Source organism: Macaca fascicularis, chromosome 8, assembly GCF_037993035.2.
Source record: "Macaca fascicularis isolate 582-1 chromosome 8, T2T-MFA8v1.1".
NCBI lineage: Eukaryota > Metazoa > Chordata > Mammalia > Primates > Cercopithecidae > Macaca > Macaca fascicularis.
Window position 1 is genome coordinate 20,726,550 of NC_088382.1, and position 25,255 is coordinate 20,751,804.

A 25,255-nucleotide genomic window follows, 5' to 3' on the forward strand; every position below is an offset into this window, starting at 1 on the left:
GAGAAGCAGCCAACATATGCAAAAGCAGAACATTAGAAAAAATGTTCAACATCACTAATCATCAGAGAAATGCAAATTAAAACCACAATGAGATACCATCTCATATCAGAATGGCTATTACTAAAAAGTCAAAAAACCATAGATATTGGCAAGGATGTGGAGAGAAGGCAATGCTTATACACTGTTGGTGGGAATGTGAATTAGTACAATCTCTATGGAAAACAGTATGGAGATTCCTCAAAGAACTAAAAAAAGAACTACCATTCAACCCAGCAATCCCACTACCCGGTGTCTTCCCAAAGGAAAAGAAAAAAAAAACAGACTATCTTACAACAGAAACGAAAATTAAAATAGCCAGTTAAATACTAGAAATATTTGTAATACAGGCAATAAATAAAAACAGAACTTCATTCTCAAAATACTAAGCAGTTAAGGACAAGCAATTTGGAAGAGAGGTGCCTAGGACTCAGGTCACCAGGGAGAAAAAAGGCAAATCTCTCACCCAAAAAGAAAGCTCTATTAGTCTTAATTTTCCACAGAGCCACATAATTGCTGATGTTTATAAAAAGGACCCTTGTGTACTAAAATAACCCAAAGTATTGCCTTAAACACAGAAATATGACATTCAATATTAGATATCTTTAAAATCACACCTGTTGTGTTTCTACCTAGGAAAATAATACGCATAATTAATAAAATATTATTCATAGCTCTGAAAGATGTTTTAAAGCTCATAAAAAGTATATTACTTTATTTATAGGGTAATTCTCAATTAACCAGAAAAAATTGTTCTAATGAAACAACTATGTACTATATACAGCTTGCCATGTTCCTCCAATGTCTCTTGATGAAAAACACTGCTGTCCTTCCCATTATGAATGCAACTCCAAACCATAATTATTTCCTTTCCATTTGTGTGTGAAAGTGGATACCACGTTAAAATGTAATTTAGTGTAATAAAACTCTAAGTATCTGAAACTTGTCAGATTAGGACATACGGTCTCTTTCAACATCTCACTTTTAAAAACTTACCAAAATCGGCCGGGCGCGGTGGCTCAAGCTTGTAATCCCAGCACTTTGGGAGGCCGAGGCGGGAGGATCACGAGGTCAGGAGATCGAGACCATCCTGGCTCACACGGTGAAACCCCGTCTCTACCAAAAATACAAAAACTAGCCGGGCGAGGTGGCGGGCGCCTGTAGTCCCAGCTACTTGGGAGGCTGAGGCAGGAGAATGGTGTGAACCCGGGAGGTGGAGCTTGCAGTGAGCTGAGATCCGGCCACTGCACTCCAGCCTGGGCGACAGAGCGAGACTCGGTCAAAAAAAAAAAAAAAAAAAACTTTCCAAAATCTTACCTATTGTGAACAAAACTTGCCATTTAACACTTTATTGTCTTCTTCAACAGAAAGCTGTAACTACAAAAGTGCAGATCTTCATGTCACGGCAATGCTACAGCTCTAAAACTGCCACGGCTACCGAAGCTTGGAATCAATCCACAGCAAAATGATTTCAGCATCATACCATTCGTAATACCAGTTTTTAGCTAACGCTTGTCTATGTGGCAAGAGTCCAGCAAAATCCTTCATGACTGCCTTCAAGGAGGCTGAAAGGAAGAATCTGGATTCACAGTAAGATAACTAAGGGGCAGTGAAAGGCTACATCTCACATTCTTCTTCATCTTGGTCCTTTTGATTTCTTCTGCATTCTACAAAAGCCTAAATGTTATCTTTTCACATGCAAATTCTAACATATGTGGTATTTTAATGGAAGCTTTCTAATATGGTCTCACTGATGTCTACATTTGTGGTACAAAAAACACAAGAGAAACTGAAGTTTATTTACTGTCACCCTAACGGTACATGAATAAATGCCTTCCTAATCCATAATACATCCATAAATGCAACAATAACATACTAAGCATACAAAAGCCATACTTAAAGTTGAGCACATTCCTTCCCAATGTATTTTATAACTGAAAATTCATTCAAGAGATCAAAAATCAAATATTAAGACTTACATCCAAACAATAAAACAACTTGAAAGTTTAACTGGAATCATTACAAATACGTAATCAATGCCCCTCCAAAATGCACAGAATAAACAGCAAGGCCTGTTGCAAGGTCCAACTTGTTAAATAATATACTCCCCTCATTTATAATCAGCCAACATCCACTTGAGAAATACCTGTTCTGCCTTCTCTGTGGCAGATACTGCAATAGGGATCTTAACATTTTATACCTATCTGTGCGACAGAGACTAGAGAAGTCACAGGCTCTATTTCCCAGCCTCCCTTCCAGGTAGATACAGTCATGTGACTGAGACCCGGCCAATGAGACGGAAGCTTAAGCGACCTGGCACCACCCCTTCCTCATTTCTTTTTCTTCCTTTCTGGAGCAGCCACTGTGAGACCATGAGGCAACAATCACGAAGACAAGGCTAAGAAGACAGCAGAGATGAGGATTCCGACATGGTGGAGCCACTAAACAACCTCAAAGCTGCTTTTCTTCAGGGGGGACAAGTTGCTTCTTAGTGAAGCTATTAATTCCATCTAAAAGGAGTCGAAAGTGAATACCAAATGCGAGAACATAATTTGATCAATTTCATTGTAAACAAACGCATTCACATTCTGCCTGCCTCTTACTGAACACCTGTTTAAAACGGTTCTCTTCCTGAACACAAAGAAGGGAAACAGACACGGGGGTCTACGTGAGGGTGCAGGGTAGGAGGAGGGAGAGGAGCAGAAAAAAATAACTCAGGTACTGGCCTTAATTCCTGGGTGATGAAATCATCTGTACAATAAACTATTTATTGTACAACAAACTCTGTGACATGAGTTTACCTGTGTAACAAACCTTTACATGTATCCCTGAACCTAAAAGTTCAAAATATAATAAAATAGCAAAAGTAAATGGAAATATTTTGTCCTGATACTAACTCTGCCATTCCTCGATATGTATGTACACGTGTTCCTCCTCCTTTGCGCTGCAGTAATCACGTTTAATGTCACTAGCTCAGCAGAAAGAATTCTGTCCTTAGTGCACTGAATTGCCTTCACTGGAGTTAAGAAGGAAATTACCCTGTGAGGTTCAAATGACACTCTTCATAGTAATTAATAAAGAATTTCCAGCTTCATAGAAAAACTGAATGCTAAGTGGCAGGGAATAAATTCTTAGCAAAGTCTTTTCCTTCCCCTGCCTCATTATAAAAATAGAACTAGTAAGCTGAGGTAAAATTCTGAAAGAGACGGAGTTTAATACTTTGGTAAGAAAGACTATTGCTGACCTTTCCCCACGTCAGTGAAGTCATCACTGGACTTCTCAGATTTTCATCTGCGCCTGATGTCCTGCAACATCATGCACAGTTCCTGACAAATTCCCTCCTCTCCCCTATTTACAGAGGAAAGATAACCTCGATCCAAAAGCACGCTTCACCAGTGGTGGACACCACCCAGTAATAATATATCACAGTGCCCAGTGCCCAGGTGCCAGGTCGCTTAAGCTTCCATCTCATTGGCCGGGTCTCAGTCACATGACTGTATCTACCTGGAAGGGAGGCTGGGAAATAGAGCCTGTGACTTCTCTAGTCTCTGTCCCACAGATAGGTATAAAATGTTAAGAGTCCTATTGCAGTGACCGCTACGTGGGATCAGTGAGAAAGCTTATTCTGGCTGGATCTCTATAATGGCCAGCCCCTATCCCACCACATTCTATGCTCAGAAATATTACAACTCTTTTGTTTCCTTGAAGGAGCCCTTCCTCAAACTCCTCTAGGCTTTTACATGCTTTTTTCTCTGTCTGAAACACTTGGTCTCTTGGTTAATTCTCCATTTCCTGAGAACGCAACTTAAAAGGCACTTCTACTGGAGGACCTGGATTAAAGGTACTTCCACCTGCTAAGAGCTGGCTGGGCACCGGTCCACACCCTGTATTATCACCTGGTGCTCTGTCTCCTTCTGTTAAACAGTGGGCTGTGTGAAGGCAGGGTCCATTTGGCTTACTCCCAGCCATACTTTCAGCACCTACCATCATGCCTCGTACACAGTACATGTCTAACAGGTACTTCCTAATGAAATGAATGCATTAATCTGTAATGCGAAAGACAGTTTAGAAGCAAGGGAAAGGCTGGAGGCACAGACCAAACAGAAAGCTTTTCAGAAAGCCCAGTCAACATCTTAGTCTGGATTATACAAAACTGTTCATATTTGACCACATTTTACTTATTAGAAGAGTAATTTTGTGTGTGTGGTTTTTTAAATAGAGACAGGGTCTCGCTAACTCTCCAAGGCTGGTCTCAAACTCCTAGCCTTAAGTGATCCTCTTGCCTTGGCCTCCCAAAGTGCTGGGATTACAGGTGTGAGCCACTGGCACCAGCCAAGAAGAGCAATTTCAATGCTTCAACATAATAGTGCCTGAACTAGATGGCAGGGGGTAAAAACAAATAGAGATTTCAAATGATGGAGTCTTAAGAGTATGACAACCAATTGATCGTGGATAAATCAGGACAAGTAATGAATCAAAGGTGGGGTATGGCCAGGCACGGTGGCTCATGCCTATAATCCCAGCACTTTGGGAGGCTGAGGCAGGTGAATTGCCTGAGGTCAGGAGTTCCAGACCAGCCTGGCCAACGTGGTGAAAACCCATCTCTATTAAAAACACAAAAAAGTTAGCTGGGCGTGGTGATGGGCGCCTGTAATCCCAGCTACTCGGGAGGCTGAGGCAGGAGAATTGTTTGAACCTGGGAGGTGGAGGTTGCAGCGAGCCGAGATGGCACCAGCGCACTCCAGCCTAGGCGACAGAGCGAGACTCCGTCTAAAACAAACAAACAAACAAACAACAACAGAAAACAAAGGTGGGTTCTGATGAGCAGACACATGGTGTCATGAAAAGAAACAGATAATTCAGGAGTATTAACTGAATTTAGGAGGTAAAAATAAGGAGACAATTCATTTAGATAAGATGAATTTCCAAGCAGAATAATACACTGAGGGTTTTCATATCTTCAGTCAGAAAATTCACAGATTTTGAGGCTAAGGCGAACCTGAAAGTCATCTCATGTGATTTCCTTATTTTGTAGCCCTGGGAGGTTAGGTGCACAGGGCTATTCACTTGGTCACTAGCAGAATCAAGGCTATAATCCAGGCCTCTTGGAATCCAGGTCAACACTACTGCACAGAGGCAACCAACACCACTTCCTTCACTAAGGATACAAACCCAAGGTACTGCTGACAGTCCGTTCAGATAAGAGTCACTGCGACGGTGTCAATACCCACCTGACGGACGATTTCTCGGACATTAAAATGACATAATACGGATAAGCCCACAAAAGACCGATATTGGGAGTAAGCAGAATTATATTCCTTACAGGATTTTAAAAAGCCTCCAACACACAAACAGAACACTTTCTCCATCCCTGCTATTCCTTGGATCTAACAAAATTACAGCAAAATTCGCAGCCAGAAAATATGCACGCCAAAAATTCTAAATAGAGGTCCCAGGTTTTAGTCTTATCTCTGCCACTTACTGTGCGCCTTTGGGCAAGTGAATTCACCTCTCTGGGCCTGAGACTTCCTGGTATAAGATAGATTAGATCACCTCTATGTGAACTCTAGCTCAAAAAATTATGATTGCAAATCAACAAAAAATAGTTTTACATAAGTTTAGAAAATAAAATGTGCCCAATACATCACTATTAATCAAACTCTGGCAACAGAAGCCTTGTGTCTTTTGCTTAAGCTGTCTTGGAAAGCTACCTGCTTCACAACAACACTACAAACAACTTAGAATGTCTACTACCAGAGCACTGGTTAAGTAAATCATGACTTATCCAACAATGGAATGTTACAGAACTGATTTTTTTTTAATTAGGCAAATAAACGTGATCACATGCAAATCTAAAATACATTAGCTTTAAAAAGGTATAGAATATATAGTACGCTTTTATTTCTGTATAACAAAAAAAGAATACAAAAGACCTACACAGATTTACACGCGAATGGAAACGTGCAAGGACACTATACAAGCAGCCTGAGAGTGGCTGTCTCCACGGAGTGCAGGCAGGGACCCAGGGTTAGAGAGAGGCTTGCCCAGGACTGCACAACCTTCCACACTGTTTGATTTTATTTTTAACTTGGGGTGTGGATTGTAGTATTTTTTTAAAAAGCTCGTTAAAATTAAAAGCGATGTGGAGCTACTTTCGATCAGACAAATTATTGCAAATATAGAGAATATAGGGTACCCTTTAATTTTTTTTCCCCCCCACCTATTAATTTTTTCAGTTGGAAGGGCTGCAGCGGCCCTGGGCTGGGAGAGGAGTGCCACTGCTGACCACCTCCTCGCTGCCTCCCCCATTTACCTTCAGCTGGCAGCTCAGACTGAAAGGGAGAGGCTGGCAAACTCAAATGACAGGTCAAGGGGAGTTATGAAACACCAGAGAGAGGTGCTGGAAAAAATCAGAATTCTCCCACAGAGAAGGGAGATGCCTCTGGGAAAACTAAAAACAGTCAGCTGAAAAAAACTCCCCAGGGGCAGAGATGAGCCAAGTGCAAAACAAGACACACGAGGGGTCACATGCACATGAAGCAGAAAAAAAAAAATCTATTTACATCCTCATCAAACAATCCTGCAACACCTAACACCAACCAGCCCAAAACAAATGTAACAGCACCCCAGCTAACATATTTTACAGAAGAAAACTGATTTAATTCACTGTGGTTGTAAAAATCATCTAGAACAAAAGTAGCAATGTAGGCCAACCCAATCCCCTAAAAGTGAGCAGATAGGTCACCATGTGCCTAAAATATATACTAAATTTGTTTTCATCTTAGGCACAGAGAATGAAAAGCAGATACAAACATAAACCTCAGGGGAAGTATTTTGAGATTGCACACGTTATTACTATGAAGACTGGAAAAGGAGATTTGCGATTCACTTACCACTTCCCCCAAACCATTAGGATGTTTTCTGTCAGAAGAGTTTAGAATAGGGAAATCTTTCAGCATATTACAATTAACTGTCTCATCTGACTGAGAAACTATCCAATGAAAAACGATGGAAACCTTCTCATCTACACAGGGGGAAAAGAAATATTCTTCTAAATGTACCTATGTCCTATTTTCCAACCACTGGAAGTAAAATATAATTTAACAGGTGCTGATTTTCACACATTTGGCTGGTGACAGAGAAAGAGCTAGGGAACACCAAGGCAACAATTCTGACTTCCATCAACACAAACAACACAATCTGCTGCTAAAAGTAAAAGTATTATGCACTTGTGCTGAAGCAACAGAAAACAATTTTTAAATTAAGCCTCATCTCTCCAATTATCCATCTCCTTGGAAAGACCTCTGATAAACATCTGCAAATTAATGAAGACGTTCCCCATGCAACACTAAGCAGAGATGTACGCAAGACAGACCTGTGTGGAAAACAACAGTGCTTCTCCTAAACCCTGAAGGAAGTCGAAGGTTTCGAAGCAATCCTTTGGCTGTCAGTCGTACGTGAATGGTGGATAAGGAGAATTTGGGAGACAACAACATGTCTTCGGAGCAGGTGGCGAGATTTCACAGAAGAGGCGATGTCCATGCACTGTCACATACTGTCTTTTAAACTCAGTACTCTTCACGGCCAAGAAATACAGTGAGAGGAAACATGCCTACACAGCAAATGTCATTCCACCAGAGAGGCAGAGAAGAAAAAAAATCCCCCAGGGCTAGCCAAGTGTTTCTGGCTTCCGTTTTCACTTCCAGATGTTACCAAAACGATGCTCTTCCTCTGAATAGAATCTCCTTCCTGCAGGTCCAGAAGCCGCCTCTGAACCACATCACACTGTGCACGCTTGCGGAGTTGTCACGGTTTTCATCCGAGATGGTAAAGGGGAGGAGAAAGTGGGTGGTCTCAGGAGCTTTAGAAAACAACCAATAATGTCACAGATCCTGTGACCACTTGAAAGATCGCTAGGGGAAATTACTTCAAATGCCTAGTGTTTATCTCATAATTAGAAAAAAATTAAGATTTCCTGAAAGTACACTGTGTCCTGATTTTAACATTTTTCTCTTCTTATATTTGCACTAATAACAGGAGTATTTTTTTCTCTAGATATTTTTCATGTAAGCCTATATTTAAGCCTGGTATTTTGGAAAAATTTTGTTTTTGTTTTTTTTGTTTTTGTTTTTGTTTTTTTAAGACTTCAGGCAATAAATGTTCCCAACTAAAATATTTTAAGAAAATTTCTATTCTAATATATTAATGACAGATTGTCAAAAGGTTAAAGTTCAACTTTAATTCCCACATGCTGAGGACCTCACAAATAGTCAACAACGAAAGATGAATACGGTTTCTCTACCAGAGGTACTATCAGAGTTCCAGAGGAATAGTCTATCAGATTGGCATATTCTAAAGACTACATTTATTGTGTGAGTAATTTAGAACATCAAGTGGTCTCTTACAGCGCTCTTTAAAGACTAGGAGTGTGAGGAGGGCACAGTTATCAGTATCTTTTGCCAGTTATCTACTAATTTTTATTTCAGCAGAGTGGCTTGCAAAAGCATGTTAAAACACGATGGCAAAAACCAAAAGAACTTGTAAAACAAAGATATGGATCTAAGAACAAACAACAATATGCCCACTTAAGCTAATTCCAATAAACCACAAATAGCCTCAGCTCTTAACATTTTTTAAAAATGTTATAAAGTACAACAAAACAATGTTTTAAAAATGTCCTATGCCAGTTTCCAAGATTTCCTAGAAAATAAGACTCAGAAATAAATGCAGAATTGTTACCATAAATAACACTAGTAAGTGCTACTAAAACCGGCAGGAAGCAGTTCTTTTAGAAATTCTATAGAGTAGGTTATGAAGCAGGGAGGAGAGAGGGAGGAAGGGAAAATTTAAGTAAGTCCTCTTCCCTCAGATCCCCTCCCTCTTTACTCAAGCCCCCAACTTGCCATTTTAGAGGCTGTCAGCAAGGGAGACAGACCCAATAACCCGTCCAGGGCTCCTGTGAGAAAGATACACCTAGTTCATACACTGACGGAAAACCCGCTAAATACACTGCACCATGGCAACTGAAGCCAAATGATCAAGGAACTAAAGTCAAGGCAAGCTGCTTTTAGGGGTTGCCTTTTACTTTATCCCGGTTTATTATTAAAAAACCTAAACACCTTTTCCTTCCAGATTCTACATACTAAAAATATACCAGAACCTTTTCCTCTACCCCCCAAAACCTTGTAAAAACCAAGAAATCAGTCAGCATTAAAAACATAAATAGAAGAACGGAGTCAAATTTTGATATGATTAAAAACAGATATGCCACCACTCCATACAGTAGGAGGCGTCCTTTCTTTATTTTGGTTGTGTCTGTTGTTTATTCAGTAATAGTAAATTCTAAATTATCCTTTTTCTTTTTTTTCAGATGGAGTTTCACTCTTGTTGCCCAGGCTGGAGTGCAACGGCACGGTTTCTGCTCACTACAACCTCCACCTGCCGGGTTCAAGTGATTATCCTGCCTCAGTCTCCCAAGTAGATGGGATTACAGGTGCCCGCCACCATGCCTGGCTGATTTTTGTATGTTTAGTAGAGACGGGGTTTCACCATGTTGGCCAGGCTGGTCTTGAACTCCTGACCTCAGGTGATCCACACACCTCGGCCTCCAAAGTGCTGGGATTACAGGCGTGGGCTGCCGCGCCTGGCCTTAAATTATCCTTGTTAAAAGGGAAGTTCTTTAGACTCCCTAAAAGAAGAAATTAGCAATCTAATCACCAATTAATCACATTCATTAACATTTTTACTTGAATTACATTAAGCTATAACCACACATATTAAAAATAAACGTTGTTAATGGTATCTCTTAACAGCAGAGTAAGAAGCTGCAGGAATAAACGAAAACAGTGCCAGTGAGGAGGAAAAGCCAAAAGTCACTCATTTGTACAGTGAAATACACACACAAACATAGCAAGGTGTATTAGATACATGACAGAACTACACAAACTAGGTTTCGATTCTTTCCCAAACATAATCTGCCTCCTGGTGGCCATGCAGCACAAGTGCACCAAAGCAAGGGAGCTGCCCTGGCAATCCCTAAACACGAATGGCCATCACTTAACAATCTACTGCTCCAAGCACTCTCTTACACACTTTATGTTTGCTCATTTAAGTAACCGGATAAGCAAGTACTTTCAGGTCACAACTATTTTTATACTATATATGCCTCTGGGAGGGGCCAAGATAAAAAAAACTGGTTCAAAAAAATTCTTTGATTATTTGATCGTCTGTTACCACTTAGGCACTCTGTATTTTCTGAAATAGAACGAATGTAAGAGAAGAAACTAAAAAAAAGTGTCTTTGTTATTTTTAAAAGTCTTAATTTAAGAGGAAAAGATAGGCATCACTTGAGGACAAGAGAGGAAAAAATAAGGAAATTTTAGTGCCTAAGGTAGAACACTTTGTAGTTGGTAAAACGTTAGCTATGAGTCTTTATGAGCTGGGTGTGGTGGTGAGATTACATGCCTGTAATCTCAGCACTTTGCAAGGCCAAGGCGGGTGGGATCACCTGAGGTCAGGAGTTCAAGACCAGCCTGGCCAACATGGTGAAACCCCGTCTCTACTAAAAATATAAAAAATTAGCTGGGCATGATGACAAGGTAAGAACCGCTTGAATCCAGGAGATGGAGGTTGCAATGAGCAGAGATTGCACTACTGCACTCCAGGCTGGGCAACAAGAGCAAAACTCCTCTTCACAGAAAAAAAAAAAAAAAAAAAAGATGAGTCTCTATGAAGCAGAGCCTGTGTTAGGATGTCAGTGGAAAACAAAACCATGATTTAAAATTTTATGCAATGTAGGATCTCAACTTCAAACAAAAAGGATAAAGTATATTGGAGCAAACATGCCAAAATGTCAGCAATGCTCTGGGAGGTGGAAGAGGCAAGACTTCTATTTTTCTTTATTATATGTGTTTGTATTTTCCTTTTTTTTCAAAAATCCTGGAGCCAGAAAAAAATTAAGAAATTTAAGTGTTAGAATAATTTTATAGAAAGCTTACAAAATGACCCAAGTTTTCATAATGACACAAAGAAAAATAAATGATGTGTAAAGTCTATACTAAGGCTTAAATAACAAAAGATGATGATACAAAATGTTTGGTAAGTCAATATGTTGTAATATCACAGTATATTCAAACACATAGAAATTCCACCGAAAGCTACATAGAAATGTGGTTTTTTAAATCAGGGATTTAGAAAACAATGTCATGATTCTAGACAAGATTCTAGCATAATCTGTATAGTATGCTTAGATGCTACAAAATGCACTCAATTTGTCTGTTATTGTTAATTATCATAAAGAATGAGGAAGATTAAAATTTAAACCAAGTGGCTTGTTCAGAGATTCAAGCATCTCTATCCAATCAGTCTTCTTTAGCCTAATATGGAACATTAATCTTAATATTTATTTCCTTACTTTTCCTAACACAGCATTAACTGCAACATTTTCTTCATTTTACTCCTCATAGTCTTTAATGTAATAAGTTCAATTCTCTATTCCAGTTGTATAAACTTCAACTTAAGGCCCAATTTTTCCACACTATCCTCTTCCTCGGTACGAAGATATATTGTAATTATCAAAAAATTAACACAAAGCAATTAGAAAAACAATCAACTTCCAACCACTGATCAATTTCCATTGATAAGCTCTCAAAGAACAGTGATATTGCCTTTTATTTTGCAATAAGCAAAATAAGAGTTTAAATTAAAAGCAGTAATCCTTTGAATTCATGTACAATGTTTGTTTTTAAAAAACAAAAACCATATGTTCATTGTAGATTTTTTTTTTTTTAGACGGAGTCTTGCTCTGTGCCCCAGGCTGGAGTGCAGTGGCGCGATCTCGGCTCACTGCAAGCTCCGCCTCCCGGGTTCACGCCATTCTCCTGCCTCAGCCTCCCGAGTAGCTGGGACTACAGGTACCCGCCACCACGCCCGGTTAATTCTTTTTTTTTTTGTATTTTTAGTAGAGACGGGGTTTCACCATGTTAGCCAGGATGGTCTCAATCTCCTGACCTCATGATATGCCCACCTTGGCATCCCACAGTGCTGGGATTACAGGCGTGAGCCACCGCACCCAGCAAGAATTTTTTTTTTTTAATTTAAATTACTTACACATCAGACTGCTCTGCAATTTGTTTTTAAACTTACTATAAGCTTAATAAACTTATTAAACTTAAAAATTTCACTTATCTTTCCATGGGATTAAATAAGCCTTTATATTGTTATTTTAATGGCTTCAAAAAATCTTTAAAATGTCAACGAACTTATTTCCTATAAGGTATATAGGTTGTTTCCAATTCTCCCCCATTGTAAATAATTCTGAAAAGCAGTAAATAAGTAAATGAATTATTTTCCTAGACCCAATTCTGAAAAACAGAATTCCTGGGTAGAAGGTGTTTGCTCTCTGCTGCAGCTGCTGTAATTCACACTTAAGGAGCTGTACATGTGAGTGCTGTTTCTTACTCTTTGCCAGTACCAGGTACTAGCATTAAGAAATAAGCAAGAACTGAGAGCACGTTATTTTAACTCATATTTGGTAAACATTTTTCATATATTCCTTAGTCCTTCATACATTTCTTTTTTTCTGTCCATCCACTTATTTTTCCCTTTCTTTTTGTTTAGTTTTTTAAAATTGTGGCAAGATCACTTAATATGAGATCTACCTTCACAATAAAATTTTAAGGGAACAATACAATATTGTTAACTATAGGCACAATGCTGTAACAAATATCTTGAAAACTTTTTTGCCCTTGCATAACAAACCTTGTACCATTGAACAGTAAGTTCCCATTCCCCGGCAACCACCATTCTACTCTGCTTCTGACTTTGACTATGTTAGATGCCTCCTATAAGTAGAATCATACAGTATTTGCCCCATGACTGGCTTATTTCATTTAGCATGGTGTCCTCCAGCTTTATCTGTATCATTGCATATGGCAGGACTTTCTTTTTAGGGGCTGCATAATACTCCATTGCACATATATGCCATATTTGCTTTACCCTATGGACATTTAGGTTGTTCCCACATCCTGGCTATCATAATGTGGCAATGTCCACTGTTGTGGGAAGTCAGGGACTCTGAATGGAGGGGCCGGCTTGAGCCGCAGCAGAGGAGACATAAATTGTGAAGATTTCATGGACATTTACCACTTCCCTAATAATACTCTTATAATTTCTTACACCTGTCTTACTTTAATCTCTTAATCCAGTTATCTTTGTAAGCTGAGGATGTATGTCACCTCAAGACCCTGTGATGATTGCGTTAACTGAACAAACTGATTGTAAAACGTGTGTTTGAACAATATGAAATCAGTGCACCTTGAAAATAAACAGAGTAACAGCGATTTTAGGGAACAAGGGAAGACAACCATAAGGTCTGACTGCCTGTGGGGTCGGGCAGAACAGAGCCATATTTGTCTTCTTGCAGGGAGCCTATAAACAGACATGCAAGGAGGAGAGATATTGCTAAATTCTTTTCCTAGCAAGGAATATAATATTAAGACCCCAGGAAAAGAACTGCATTCCTGGGGGGAGGTCTATAAATGGTCGCTCTGGGAGTGTCCTATGTGGTTGAGATAAGGACTGAGCTATGCCCTGGTCTCCTGCAGTACCCTCAGTCTTACTAGGGTGGGGAAAAATCTCTGCCCTGGTAAATTTGTGGTCAGACAGGTTCTCTGCTCCCAAACCCCATTTTCTGTTAAGATGTTTATCAAGACAATACGTGCACCGCTGAACACAGACCCTTATCAGGAGTTTCTGGTTGTGCTCTGGTCCTGTTTCCTCAGAAGCATGTGATCTCTGCTCTGCCTTCTGCCCTTTGAAGCATGTGATCTTTGTGACCTACTCTTTGTTCATTATCCCCTCCCCTTTTGAAATCCCTAATAAAAACTTGCTGGTTTTGCGGCTCAGGACTTACCGGTATGTGATGTTACCCCCAGTGACCTAGCTGTAAAATTCCCCTCTTTGTACTCTTTCTCTTTATTTCTCAGACCAGCTGCCACTTCAGGAAAATAGAAATACAGGGGGCGGGTTCCCCCAATAGACCATGGGAATGCAAATATCTCTTCAACATCTTGATTTCAATTATTTTGGTAAATAACCCCTTATCAGATGTATGGTTTGCAAATATTTTCTCTTATCTCATAAGCTGCCTTTTCATGCTATTAAATGATTGCTTTGCTCTGCAGATTTTTATTTTATGTACTCCCACCTGCTTATTTTTGCTTTTATTACCTGGGCTTTTGGTGTCATACCAAGAAAAATCTCATGAAGTTTTGTCCCATGTGTTCTTTGAGGTGTTTTACACTTTCAGATCTTATATTTAAGTTTTTAATCCATCTCGAGTTGATTTTTGTGTACTGTGTGAGATAAGGGTCCGATTTCATTATTTTGCTTGTGGATGACCAGTTTTCCCAGTACCATTTACAAAGCGACTATCCTTTTCCTATTGTGTATTCTTGGCATGTTTGTTGAAGATTAGCTGACCATATACGCATGGATTTATTTCTGGACTATTTTATTTCATCAGTCTATGTTTCTGTCTTTATGCCAGTTCCATACTGTTTTAATTACTGTGTGTTGTAATATACTTTGAAATCAGGAACTATGATGCCTCCAGCTTTGTTCTTTGTCAAGATTGTTTTGGCTATTTGCAGTCCTTTGTCATTCTATATGAATTTTGGAATTGCTTTTCTATTTCTGTAAAAAAAAAAAAAATGACACTGGGATTTTGATAGGGGTTGCATTGAATCTGTAGATCTCTTTGGGTGGTATGTCCATTTAGCCTCTATTATAGAGTTGTCTTTCTCTTGCTGATTTGACAGAGCTCTACAAAGAGTATGTGCTAATATTATCTCAGTTTGTTCTTTGCTTATAAATACTGTTTCTATGGTTTTTATTCTCATTTTTTAATTTTTCTGAGACAGAGTCTCACTCTGTCATCCAGGCTGGAGTGCCATGGTGCAATCTCAGCTCACTGCAACCTCTGCCTCCTGTGTTCAACGATTCTTCTGCCTCAGGCTTCTGAGTGCTGGGACTACAAGTGCGTGCCACCACGCGCAGCTAATTTTTTGTATTTTTGGTAGACATGGGGTGTCGCTACGTTGCCCAGGCTGGTCTTGAACTCCTGGCCTCAAACAATCCACCTGTCTTTGACTCCTAAAGTGTTGGGATTACAAGCATAAGCCACTACACACGGCCTGTTTCTAAGGTTTTTTAAAGCTTTTGTTGTTCTAATTATTAATCATTTCTATTATACTAGTGTTCCTGGAAAGATCTTTTCTACTTAAGTCCATATTCTTAGTGTTTTAATTACTTTGTGTGTTTAAAACTAATTTATCTGGAATACTTTGCATATATATGAAAAAGATCTAGCTCCTGCTAAAAAGGTAGCCACTGTCTCAAGACGATTTACTAAAGGATCCACTTCTCCCAACCCCAACACCAACTGGAAACAGCAAACGTATCCCATATCAAAAGAGCAACTGCTTTTTAAGTATAAGGGGAGAGTTACGATAATCATAAAACAACAGTGAAAAACAGCCTTCTCTCTGCTCTCACCAGAAGAAACCCTGGCACCCTTGGCATCACCTCATCAGCAGGCTTGCAGCTTGCAACCACTTCCTAGCACTTGGCCAAAGAAGGCAAGAAAGCCGCCCTGTTCTCCTGTGCTGTCTTTACTAAGTAACTGTGGAAGGAACAGTGCATTTTCTACCTTCCAAGGCAGACACCCTGGCACCTGAGACTGATGATCTTGTGTAAAACAAGCAGGGTGCTGGATAAATACAGCTCTGGTATCCCAATGGCTTTAGTGTGTGGCAGAACCAAAGTAATAATAGTATGCTGTGGTATGTGTGACATCTTCCTTATCTACAGTAAGCCCAGATTTTTTTTAGAGTCAATGTCAACTAGAATCCCGTAGCATCATAACCTTTAAATAAATTGCAACGGTTAGACCCCAAGAGGTTGGTTCTTGACTTTACGTAGTCTCTCCTGCTTGCTTTACGGATTTAAAATAATACAACTTCCTGGAAAAGAACTCTAAAAATAAGCCACTAGAATTATAAAAACAATGTAAAAGATCATCATCGTTACCGTTCCTAGCAGCTGAATCAACTATTATTTGAGAACCTTTTATAAAACAATTCTATGATGTCAAATTATTCCCTTTCTGGGAATCATTCCCCCAATATTCCCATGTTTCCAAATGAGAAATTTGAGACTTGGAGAGGCTTAGCAACTAGCCCAAGGTCAGGACACAAATAGAAAGTGGCAGGACCAAGGTTTAAACCAATATCCTGTGCCTTAAAAGTTCGTTCTCCTCCTGCTCTTCTACATTGTCTTATGAGATAATGAAATTTCTTTAATTGATAAAGGTCAAGCTAAAACAATGACATAACATTTTAAACTATTATGTTAGTCAAAAAAATTTAAAAATAATATCCAATGCTGACCAAGGTATGATGAAGCCAGCTGTCTTTTATGTCAACCACGGTATAAACTGACATGAAGCTTTTGGAAAACAATTTGGCTATTTGAGTGAAGTGACTGTAAACAGGTACATATTTTGATTTCCTGATACTACTTCTAAGAATCTATCACAAGAAATTTCCCCCAAAGTTGAAAGTGCTAATTGTACAGATGTTCAACATAGAATCATGTATGAATGTGATACAGAAGCAATAAAAATATTCAAAAGTAGTTAAATGTTACTGTATCTGCTAAATGTAAAAGTGATTACTATATATTAAATGACAAAGCAGGATATAAACTTATCTAAATTTCATTTAAAATCACAAATTTAAAAAAGCTAAAGGGTGATTCCTAAACTACATGCTAAACTTTTTGAAGTGTGGCAAACTGCTATAATTAAAAGTGACTATGTTACTAGAACTAAGGAATACGAAGTTGGTCAACTCAACTGTAATCTCCACCACTATTTACTGCTTTAAAATAAAAATACCTCAAAGCCATAGTAGAGCAATTAAAAATTTAACACTCAGAGGAACACGTCTATGTGTGGAGGCAATGTCTTCTATATCAGCTAAAATATGACTAATTTCCAGCAGAATATGAAAAAAGTCAAGGTGATCTGCAGTCACAGAATATCACAGTGGGGAGAAATCTAGAAATCTGCCCTTTCAGTTACATAGAAAACTATTATCAAAGAGGTTCAATGATCCATCCAAAGTCACTGACTGTCTGGACAACATTTTTCAGCATCAAAGTTGTCCTTCCAAAGTGAACACACTTTGTTGTGGTCCTCTGTCCACAAAGTAACTTCTCACTAGGCTCCTCATAATACCAGGTTAGTCTTAAGTCATGATAATAACTAACCATCAAGAAGAAGAACCAGGGAAAGTCATGCTTATGGTTTTGGGAAAATACACAGGCGTACCACACAAACTAGATTAAATGCAATGTTGACCCCTTAGAATACATTCTATATACTCTACAGAGTCATATACAGATTCAATGTAACAGGAATAATTAGAATTAGTATTCGATTTATTATGTTCCTAAAATCTCACGTGACTTCATTACAGAGATTGACAAAAGCTGATCCTAAAATTCATACAGAAAATCAAGAGACCCAGAATAGCCATAACGATCTTGAAATAAAAGAAAAACGTTGAATGACTCACATCCTGATTTCAAAACTTACTAATCAAGACAGTGTAGTACTGGCAAAGGTAGACGTATACACGCAAATAACACAACTTAGAAACCAGAAATAAACTCTCACATTCTTAACCAATTATTTTTAACAAAGGTGCCAAGGCGTATCAATGGGGGAAAGAATAATGTTTTCAACACCTGGATGTCCATGTGCGAAAAACAATTAGACTTTCTACCTCATACCATATAAAAATATAACTCAAAATGAATCAGAAACCGAAATGTAACAGCTAGAATAGCAAAAAAAATCTTAAAAGAAAACACAGGCATAAATCTTCACAACCCTGGATGAGGCAACTGTTTCTGAGATACAATACCAAAAGCAGAAGCAACAAAAGAAAAAAAATTGATAAAACTGGACCTTGTCAAAATTTAAAACATTTGTGTTTCCAAGGACACTATCAAGAAAGTGAAAACACAGCCCAAGAACTGGGAGAAAATATTTGCAAATGATAACTCTGACAAGGGTCTAATATCAGACTATATAAGAACTCCTACAATTCGATAAAAAAATCCAGTTTAAAATTGGCAAATGATTTGAATAGACACTTCTCCAAAGAAGATATACAAACGGCCAATAAGCATGCAAAGCGGCACTCAATGTCACTGGTTGTCAGAACGCAAATTGAAATGAGACATCACTTCATACCCAGTAGGATAGCTGTTAACAAAAAAGACAGACAAAGCCAAGTGCTGACAAGGATGTGGAAAAACGGGATTCTTCCTACACTCTTGGTGAGGATATAAAATTGTCCAGCCACTTTGGAAAATAGCCTGGAGGTTTCTTAAAGTGTTAAACACAGAGCTACCATTTGAGCCAGTTTTCTGATTATGGTTAACTAAATTTTAAACAAAACCATTCCACAGAATATTAGCTATCTTTTTTCCCCAGATATTAGGATGTACCAGAAACTTGAAATAAAAGCCTAAATGTGCATAACATAGAATTTCTTCTGCATTTTTAGACTATAAAGGCTTTAGTAGCCATAGATATTCACATTGAGCATCCTGGGGATCTTTAGAACTTAGATCATTCTGCATGGCTGTCTTCCCAGCTTTAAGAGCCTACAAAAGGTTAAGAATTCTGTGATAATTCCCCCACACTTCCCTGCTTATTATGCTGAGGAAACTGAATACACCTGATGGGGCATCAAGGATATTTGTTATTCATGATATAATGTTATCCACCCTATTTTCTTTGCACAAGAGGCTCAGAAATTTATACCTCCTGCCCAGGTTTCCCTCACATCACAGCCTTCAATCCCGGACCTCTCTTCTAGGACAAGCCAGCCCTCCTTCCTAGAACTTAGTGCATGTGTGATTCCTGTTTATTTGAGCAGGTTTTTTGTTTGTTTGTTTGCTTTTACTATCCTGTTAGCTCCCCAGAGACAAGGCCCCTGCTCATTTTTCGCTCAGGACTGCATCCTTAACACCTGACACTCACAATGTATAAAGAAACTGTAGTCGACATTCTGTAACAGTACAGGCATACCTGGGAGATACAGATCACCCCATAAGACACATGTCATAATAAGGCAAATCACAAAAATTGTCTGGTTTCTCAGTGCATGTAAAACTTATATTTACACTACACTATAGTCTGCTAAGTGTGCAATAGCATTATGTCTAAAAAACAATATGCCTTAATTTAAAAATATTTCATTGCTAAAAAAAAAAATGCTGATGATCATCTGAGCTTTTAGTAAGCAGGAATTCTTTTGCTGGCGGAAGGTCTTGCCTCAGTGCTGATGGCTGCTGACTGATGATTAGGGTGGTGGTTGCTGAAGGTTTGGGTGGCTATGGCAATTTAAAATAAGACAGCAATGAAGTTTGCAACATCAACTGACTCTTTCATGAAAGATTTCTCTGTAGCATGTGATGCTGTTTCATAGCATTTTACCTACAGCAGAACGTCTTTCACAATTGGAGCCAATCCTCTCAAACCCATCGCTGCTTTAAGTTTATGGAATATTCTGACTCCTTTGTCATTTCAACAATGTTCACAGCATCTTCATCAGGAGTAGATTCCATCTCAACAAGATACTTTATTTGCTCATTCATAAGAAGCAATTCCTCATTCTGCTCAAATTTCACCAGAGATCAACAGCAATGCAGTCACAGCTGTAGGCTTCACTTCTCATTCTAGTTCTCATCCTATTTCTACCACATCTGCAGTGACTTCCACCACTGAAGCACTGAACCCCTCAAAGTCATCCATGAGGGTCAGGTCAACTTCTTTCAAACTCCTATTCAGTTGGTGCTTCGATCTCCTTCCATGAATCATGAATGTTCTTAATGGCATCTAGAAGAGCAAACCCTTTTCAGAAGGTTTTCAACTGACTTTGCCCAGTTCCATCAGAAGAATCGGTATCTACGGCAGTTACAGTCTTACACAATGTACTTCTTAAATAGTAAGACCTGAAAGTCAAAATTACTCCCTGATCCGTGGGCTGCAAAATGGCTGCTATGTTAGCAAGTGTGAAAACATTCATCTTCCTGTACATCTCCATCAGAGTTCTTGGGTGAACAGGTGCATTGTCAGTCACAAGTAATATTTTGAAAGAAATATCTTTCTGAGTTGTAGGTCTTAACAATGGGCTTAATATTCAGCAAACCAGGCTGTAAACAAATACGCTGTCATCCAGGCTTTGCTGTTTCATTTGTAGAGCACAGGCAGAGTAGATTTAGCATAATTCTTAAGTGCCCTAGAATTTTCAGAATGGTAAGTCAGCATCGGCTTCAACTTAAAATTACCAGATGCATTCGCTTCTAATAAGACAGCTTGTCCTCTGAAGCCAGGCACTGACTTCTCCTGTCTACCTGTGCAAGTCTTAAACAGCATCTTCTTTCAATATGAAGCTGTTTCACCCACACTGAAAGTCTGTTGTTTTGTGTAGCCACCTTTATCAATGATCCCAGCTAGATCTTCTGAATAACTTGCTACTTCACCTTGTACTTTCATGTTATGAAGAGTTACTTTAAACCTCATGAACCAACCTCTACTAGCTTCCAACTTTTTTTCTGCAGCTTCCTCACCTCTCTCAGTCTTCAACTGAGGAGAGTTAGGGTCTCATCCTGGATTAGGCTTTGACTAAAGCGAAAGTTGCAGCTGGCTTAATCTTCTGGTCAGATCTCTCAAACTTTCTCTATGCCGGGAGTCTGTTTTGCTTTCTTATTTGTGGGTTCACTAGAGTAGCCCTTTTAATATTCTTCAAGAACTTTTCATTTACAACTTGGCTAACTGCTTGGCACAAAAGACCTGGCTTCTGGCCTATCTTGGCTTTCAATGTGCCCTCCTCATTAAACTTAATCATTTCTATCTTTCGATTTAAAGTGAGAGACATGCGACTTTTCTTTCACTTTAATATTTACAGGTCATTATAGGGTTATTAATTAGTTATTTTCAATATTATTGTGTCTCAGGGAAAAAGGAGGATCAAGGAGAGCGAAGGGGATGGAAGAGGGACCAGTCAATGGAGCAGTCGAAATGCACACGCATCAGCTGGGTTCGCTGTCTTACATGGGCATGGTCTGTGGTGTCCCGAAACAATCGCAATAGTAATATCAAAGATCACCGATCGCAGATCACCATAACAGATATAATAATAACGAAAAAGCTTGAAATAGTGTGAGAATTACCAAAATGTGACACACAGACATGAAGTGAGCAACTGCTGTTGGGAAAAATGATGCTGGTAGACTCGTGAAAAATACAGTATTGGCAAAGCTCAAGAAAATGAGCGATGCTTATACCTTCATTTCTTCTGATTTGGTGTTCTAATCTGCCAGGGATTCAGAAGCCACATAACTGTTTTATCACTGTATACAAAATAAGACAATGTAGGCAGTGTATGGGAGACCTTATCTATCTATCTAGAGAGATCAATCCATCTATTTTTTTTTTTTTTTTTTTGGAGACAGGGTCTTGCAGTGTCACCCAGGCTGGAGTGCAGTGGCATAATCTAGGTTCGCTGCAACCTCTGCCTCCCAGGTTCAAGCAATTATCCTGCCTCAGCCTCCTGAGTAGCTGGGACTCCAGGAGCGTACCACCACGTCTGGCTAATTTTTTTGTATTTTAAGTAGAGATGGGGGTTTCACCACATTGGCCAGGCTGGTCTCGAACTCCTGACCTCAAGTGATCCACCCGCCTTGGCCTCCCAAAGTGCTGGGATTACAGGTGTGAGTCACTGCAACCAGTCTGTCTGTCTGTCCGTCCATCCGTCCATCCATCCATCCATCCATCCATCCATCCATCCATCCAAAGTACAGGAATCGCAGTGAAGATATTTTGTGAAACCTTTTATGGCTTCTTGAGAGACACAAAGTTTTAGATTCTCAGCTGTGGTTCAAATAGCGGAGGCTGCAGGCTGTCTTGGGAATGTAAGTCCAGTGAAAGTGTAAAAAAGAACATAAAAATATAGGCTGCTGAACTGGGAAAAGGTGCTAAAACCAAATCTTGAGACCACTTAGCAATTAAGGAATATCCAATTTCAAACTAGCATTTATCTTGGGAGAAGTACATTTTCCATCTCATTTAGACCACATTAACAAAATCAGTTTTTAAGAGACTATAATTAACTGTTAGCAATAAAATGTCCTTTTACCATTCAGAACGCCAATCATGCTTACCGTATTTTAATGCTATGTGACCCATCATAAAAAGTCATGTTTATACTTCAAATTGGAAATTCTATTTATAAGCACCCCAGTAAAAAATCACTGTAAATAGTTGTAGTAACATAACTTTACAAAAAGATTCTTTTTATCCCCATCCATAAAGTGGTCACTCACCTGCATTAAGAGCTGTAAATAAATTTTTTCTCGAAGGACCTAAGATATAAAAGAAACATGTAAAATATACACGTTTATTTGACATATCACAAAAAAACAAACCATGCTGATAAGAATTATTTTCAAAAACAATCAATCTCTAAATTCCAGGTTCCAGGTGGGAAATATTAGTGAGATTCAACCAACTTTTATCAAGCGCATTTTAAATATAAGATGATATTCCACATAACATCCAAAGGTTTCAGAATGATATGCAAGTCGTCACCACAAATTAAATAGCATCAGTTTTAATATGAAAAGCCAGTGTTTTTTCAGTCAAGAACAGCTGAAGTTCAAGTTTTAACAGTGCTGAATTCACACACTGACTGTGCACATATGCTCTTCTGCTGCCAGGAGAGCAGAGGCCAGACTTGATGAAGGACAGTCACTCCTGTGTGCTTTCTGAAACTACCCGTTTCTATTCAGCTATGAAGAAAAATAGAAATATTACTGTATCCGTTTTCCTCCAAACTGATACAATATAAAATCAGGAGTGGTAATAGGGCTGTAAGTCACGAAAATCTATGCACACTTCTACTTAACATGAAATAGTTGTTTCCAGCACATCATCATCTACAGATTAGTTACAACAGCTACCAGATTCTATCTGAAATTTTACACAGATGATCATCTCTTAAAATATGTGGCTGTTATCAAAGGAAAGCACTGATTCCCACTCAAGTAAAACCACTGCAACACAAGAACCTATCAATTCCATAGTGAGGCATTTTAGAATTCTGAGTCTCCTGTTCTACAAAGCTGTCTATGAAATCTCATCCTCTGAAAGTCATTTTAGTATCAAACTTCCACGGCATTAACTTCGTTACTGCTGTGTGGATCATGGGGCTTTATCATCATCAATAAAAAACCACAGTTTTCCATTCTGATGTCAACCCAGCACGAGGTCATCTGGTGCCTCTGAAATTTGATTAAATCCCTAGACAGATGACTACCTGCTGCACACCAAAGAATTCAACCCACTCCTAAAATTCATGCCTATTTTCTCTTCAATTCAGTACAAAGAAAAGGTATTGACATACATTTACCAGCCTCAAGTTACCATATGATCCTTTAAACACACACAGAGACACACGTTAATGAGGATACTGTGACAAAGCAACACCTTTTAGAAAGTTCCTAATAGATGTTAACAATCCAAAGAGTTTCGGGCAGGTTAACCCAGTAATTCCTCCTTTTGGGACATTCAGAAGTAACCAGAATCTGAAACAATGAACTATGACTCATATTTGAAGAGTTTCATCTAAGTATTAATACACCCCAGTAAAAGTCAGAAGTTGTCCAGCATAAACTAAACTGGGCAACCACAGAATTTGGCAACAGTGGACTGTTGCACGGCCATTTAAAGTGAAGAAGCTCTCATGATATACTAACTTAATAAAAAGCAAGATACAGAAGAGTGTATTCATTATTACCCCAGTTTTGCTGGAATAAAAACAAAACAACACACACATTCCGAGGAAAAAAGTCAGAAGGAAATGTGACAGCAATTGGTGGTTGACAGAATTAAGGAAGACTCTTTGTTTCTGTGTTTTCCAAATTCTCTAACATAAATGTGGGTCTCATTTTACAGGTCAAGTTTCTCATTCACAATTATTCTCTCAGGCTTCGGTTAAGCTTCAGTTCACTAAGCACACAGAAGGCTTTTTTTTTTTTTTTTTTTTTTGAGATGGAGTCTCGCTCTGTCACCCAGGCTGGAGCGCAGTGGCGCGATTTCGGCTCACTGCAACCTCTGCCTCCTGGGTTTAAGCAATTCTCGTGCCTCAGCCTCCCGAGTAGCTGGGACTACAGGTACACACCACCATGCCCAGCTAATTTTGTATTTTTGGTAGAGATGGCGTTTTGCCATGTTGGCTCGGCTGGTCTCGAGCTCCTGACCTCAAGTGGTCCACCCATCTTGGCCTCTCAAAGTGCCGAGATTACAGGCATGAGTCACTGCGTGTGGCACAAAGAAGGCTCCTGATGTGCTTTGGGTCCACTGAGACAAAGTTGCATGAAAACATTGCACATTAAGTATATACCACATATTTTGTAAACCTGAAAATTACTTTTAATAGTCACAGCAAATACAGGGTGAGTGATATGAGAAGGAATAGAGATAAACAACATTTAGAGGAAGAACAGTGTGTTGGACCAAAGACATGAAGACACAAGTACAGTAATAAACACAAAACCTCTACCCTGATGAAAAGTCATCATGCATTTCTACTCCTTTCTATCTCACTCTTCTACGGCACTAGTTTAGAATTATTTAACTCCACAAGTTTTGTTATTTTGACCTTATACCTTTGTTCTGCCTGCTGATTTACATGTAGTGATTTTTAACTACAGAACCTACCAACTCTCAAAACAACGATTTCTTCAGTGTGAAAATGTATTATATCTCCTTTCTCAACACATTTTTAATCATTGTTAAATATACTATAAACCTGTCAAAATTTAACTTTCTACAAGCCAAAGACTTTAAGCGTCTTGCCCTCCCTCTTCTAACCACAGTGAGAACCATACCTTTTGGAGGAGTTTTCAGCAAGTGAACATGAGCCCTGGATACCAAAGGCTTCAAATAAAAGGATCCTGAGGAACCATTTTGAAATGCTGGTTTTGGAGGTTTCTCCTCATATTTGATGACAGCGGCATTACCAGCTGTAACAAAACAGAAAAGGACACTTTATCCTATAAATACGGTTTCAAACTTCCA

At 39.0% G+C, this 25,255-nt stretch overlaps 1 protein-coding gene across 16 annotated transcripts in view; it reads right to left on the bottom strand.

Annotated features, from left to right (window-relative positions):
- Window positions 1-25,255, bottom strand: part of MTUS1 (microtubule associated scaffold protein 1) — a 114,203-nt gene that overhangs the window by 46,730 nt on the left and 42,218 nt on the right. For 7 of the 16 annotated variants that reach the window (XR_012417110.1, XR_012417108.1, XR_012417107.1 and 4 more), the window contains 2 exons: window positions 25,066-25,200; window positions 22,501-22,539 (listed from right to left, as the gene is read on the bottom strand). The exons of 3 other annotated variants lie outside the window; for them this stretch is intronic. Coding sequence is in view for 9 of the 13 variants with exons in the window: in XM_065518931.2 (XP_065375003.1) it covers window positions 22,501-22,539; window positions 25,066-25,200 (174 nt within the window). In the remaining 4 variants the exon portion in view is untranslated. Of the gene's footprint in view, window positions 1-7,411; window positions 7,826-22,500; window positions 22,540-25,065; window positions 25,201-25,255 lie in introns of those variants that run through there. 6 more of the 16 variants (XR_012417109.1, XM_074000343.1, XM_065518930.2 and 3 more) reach the window with 2 other exon arrangements.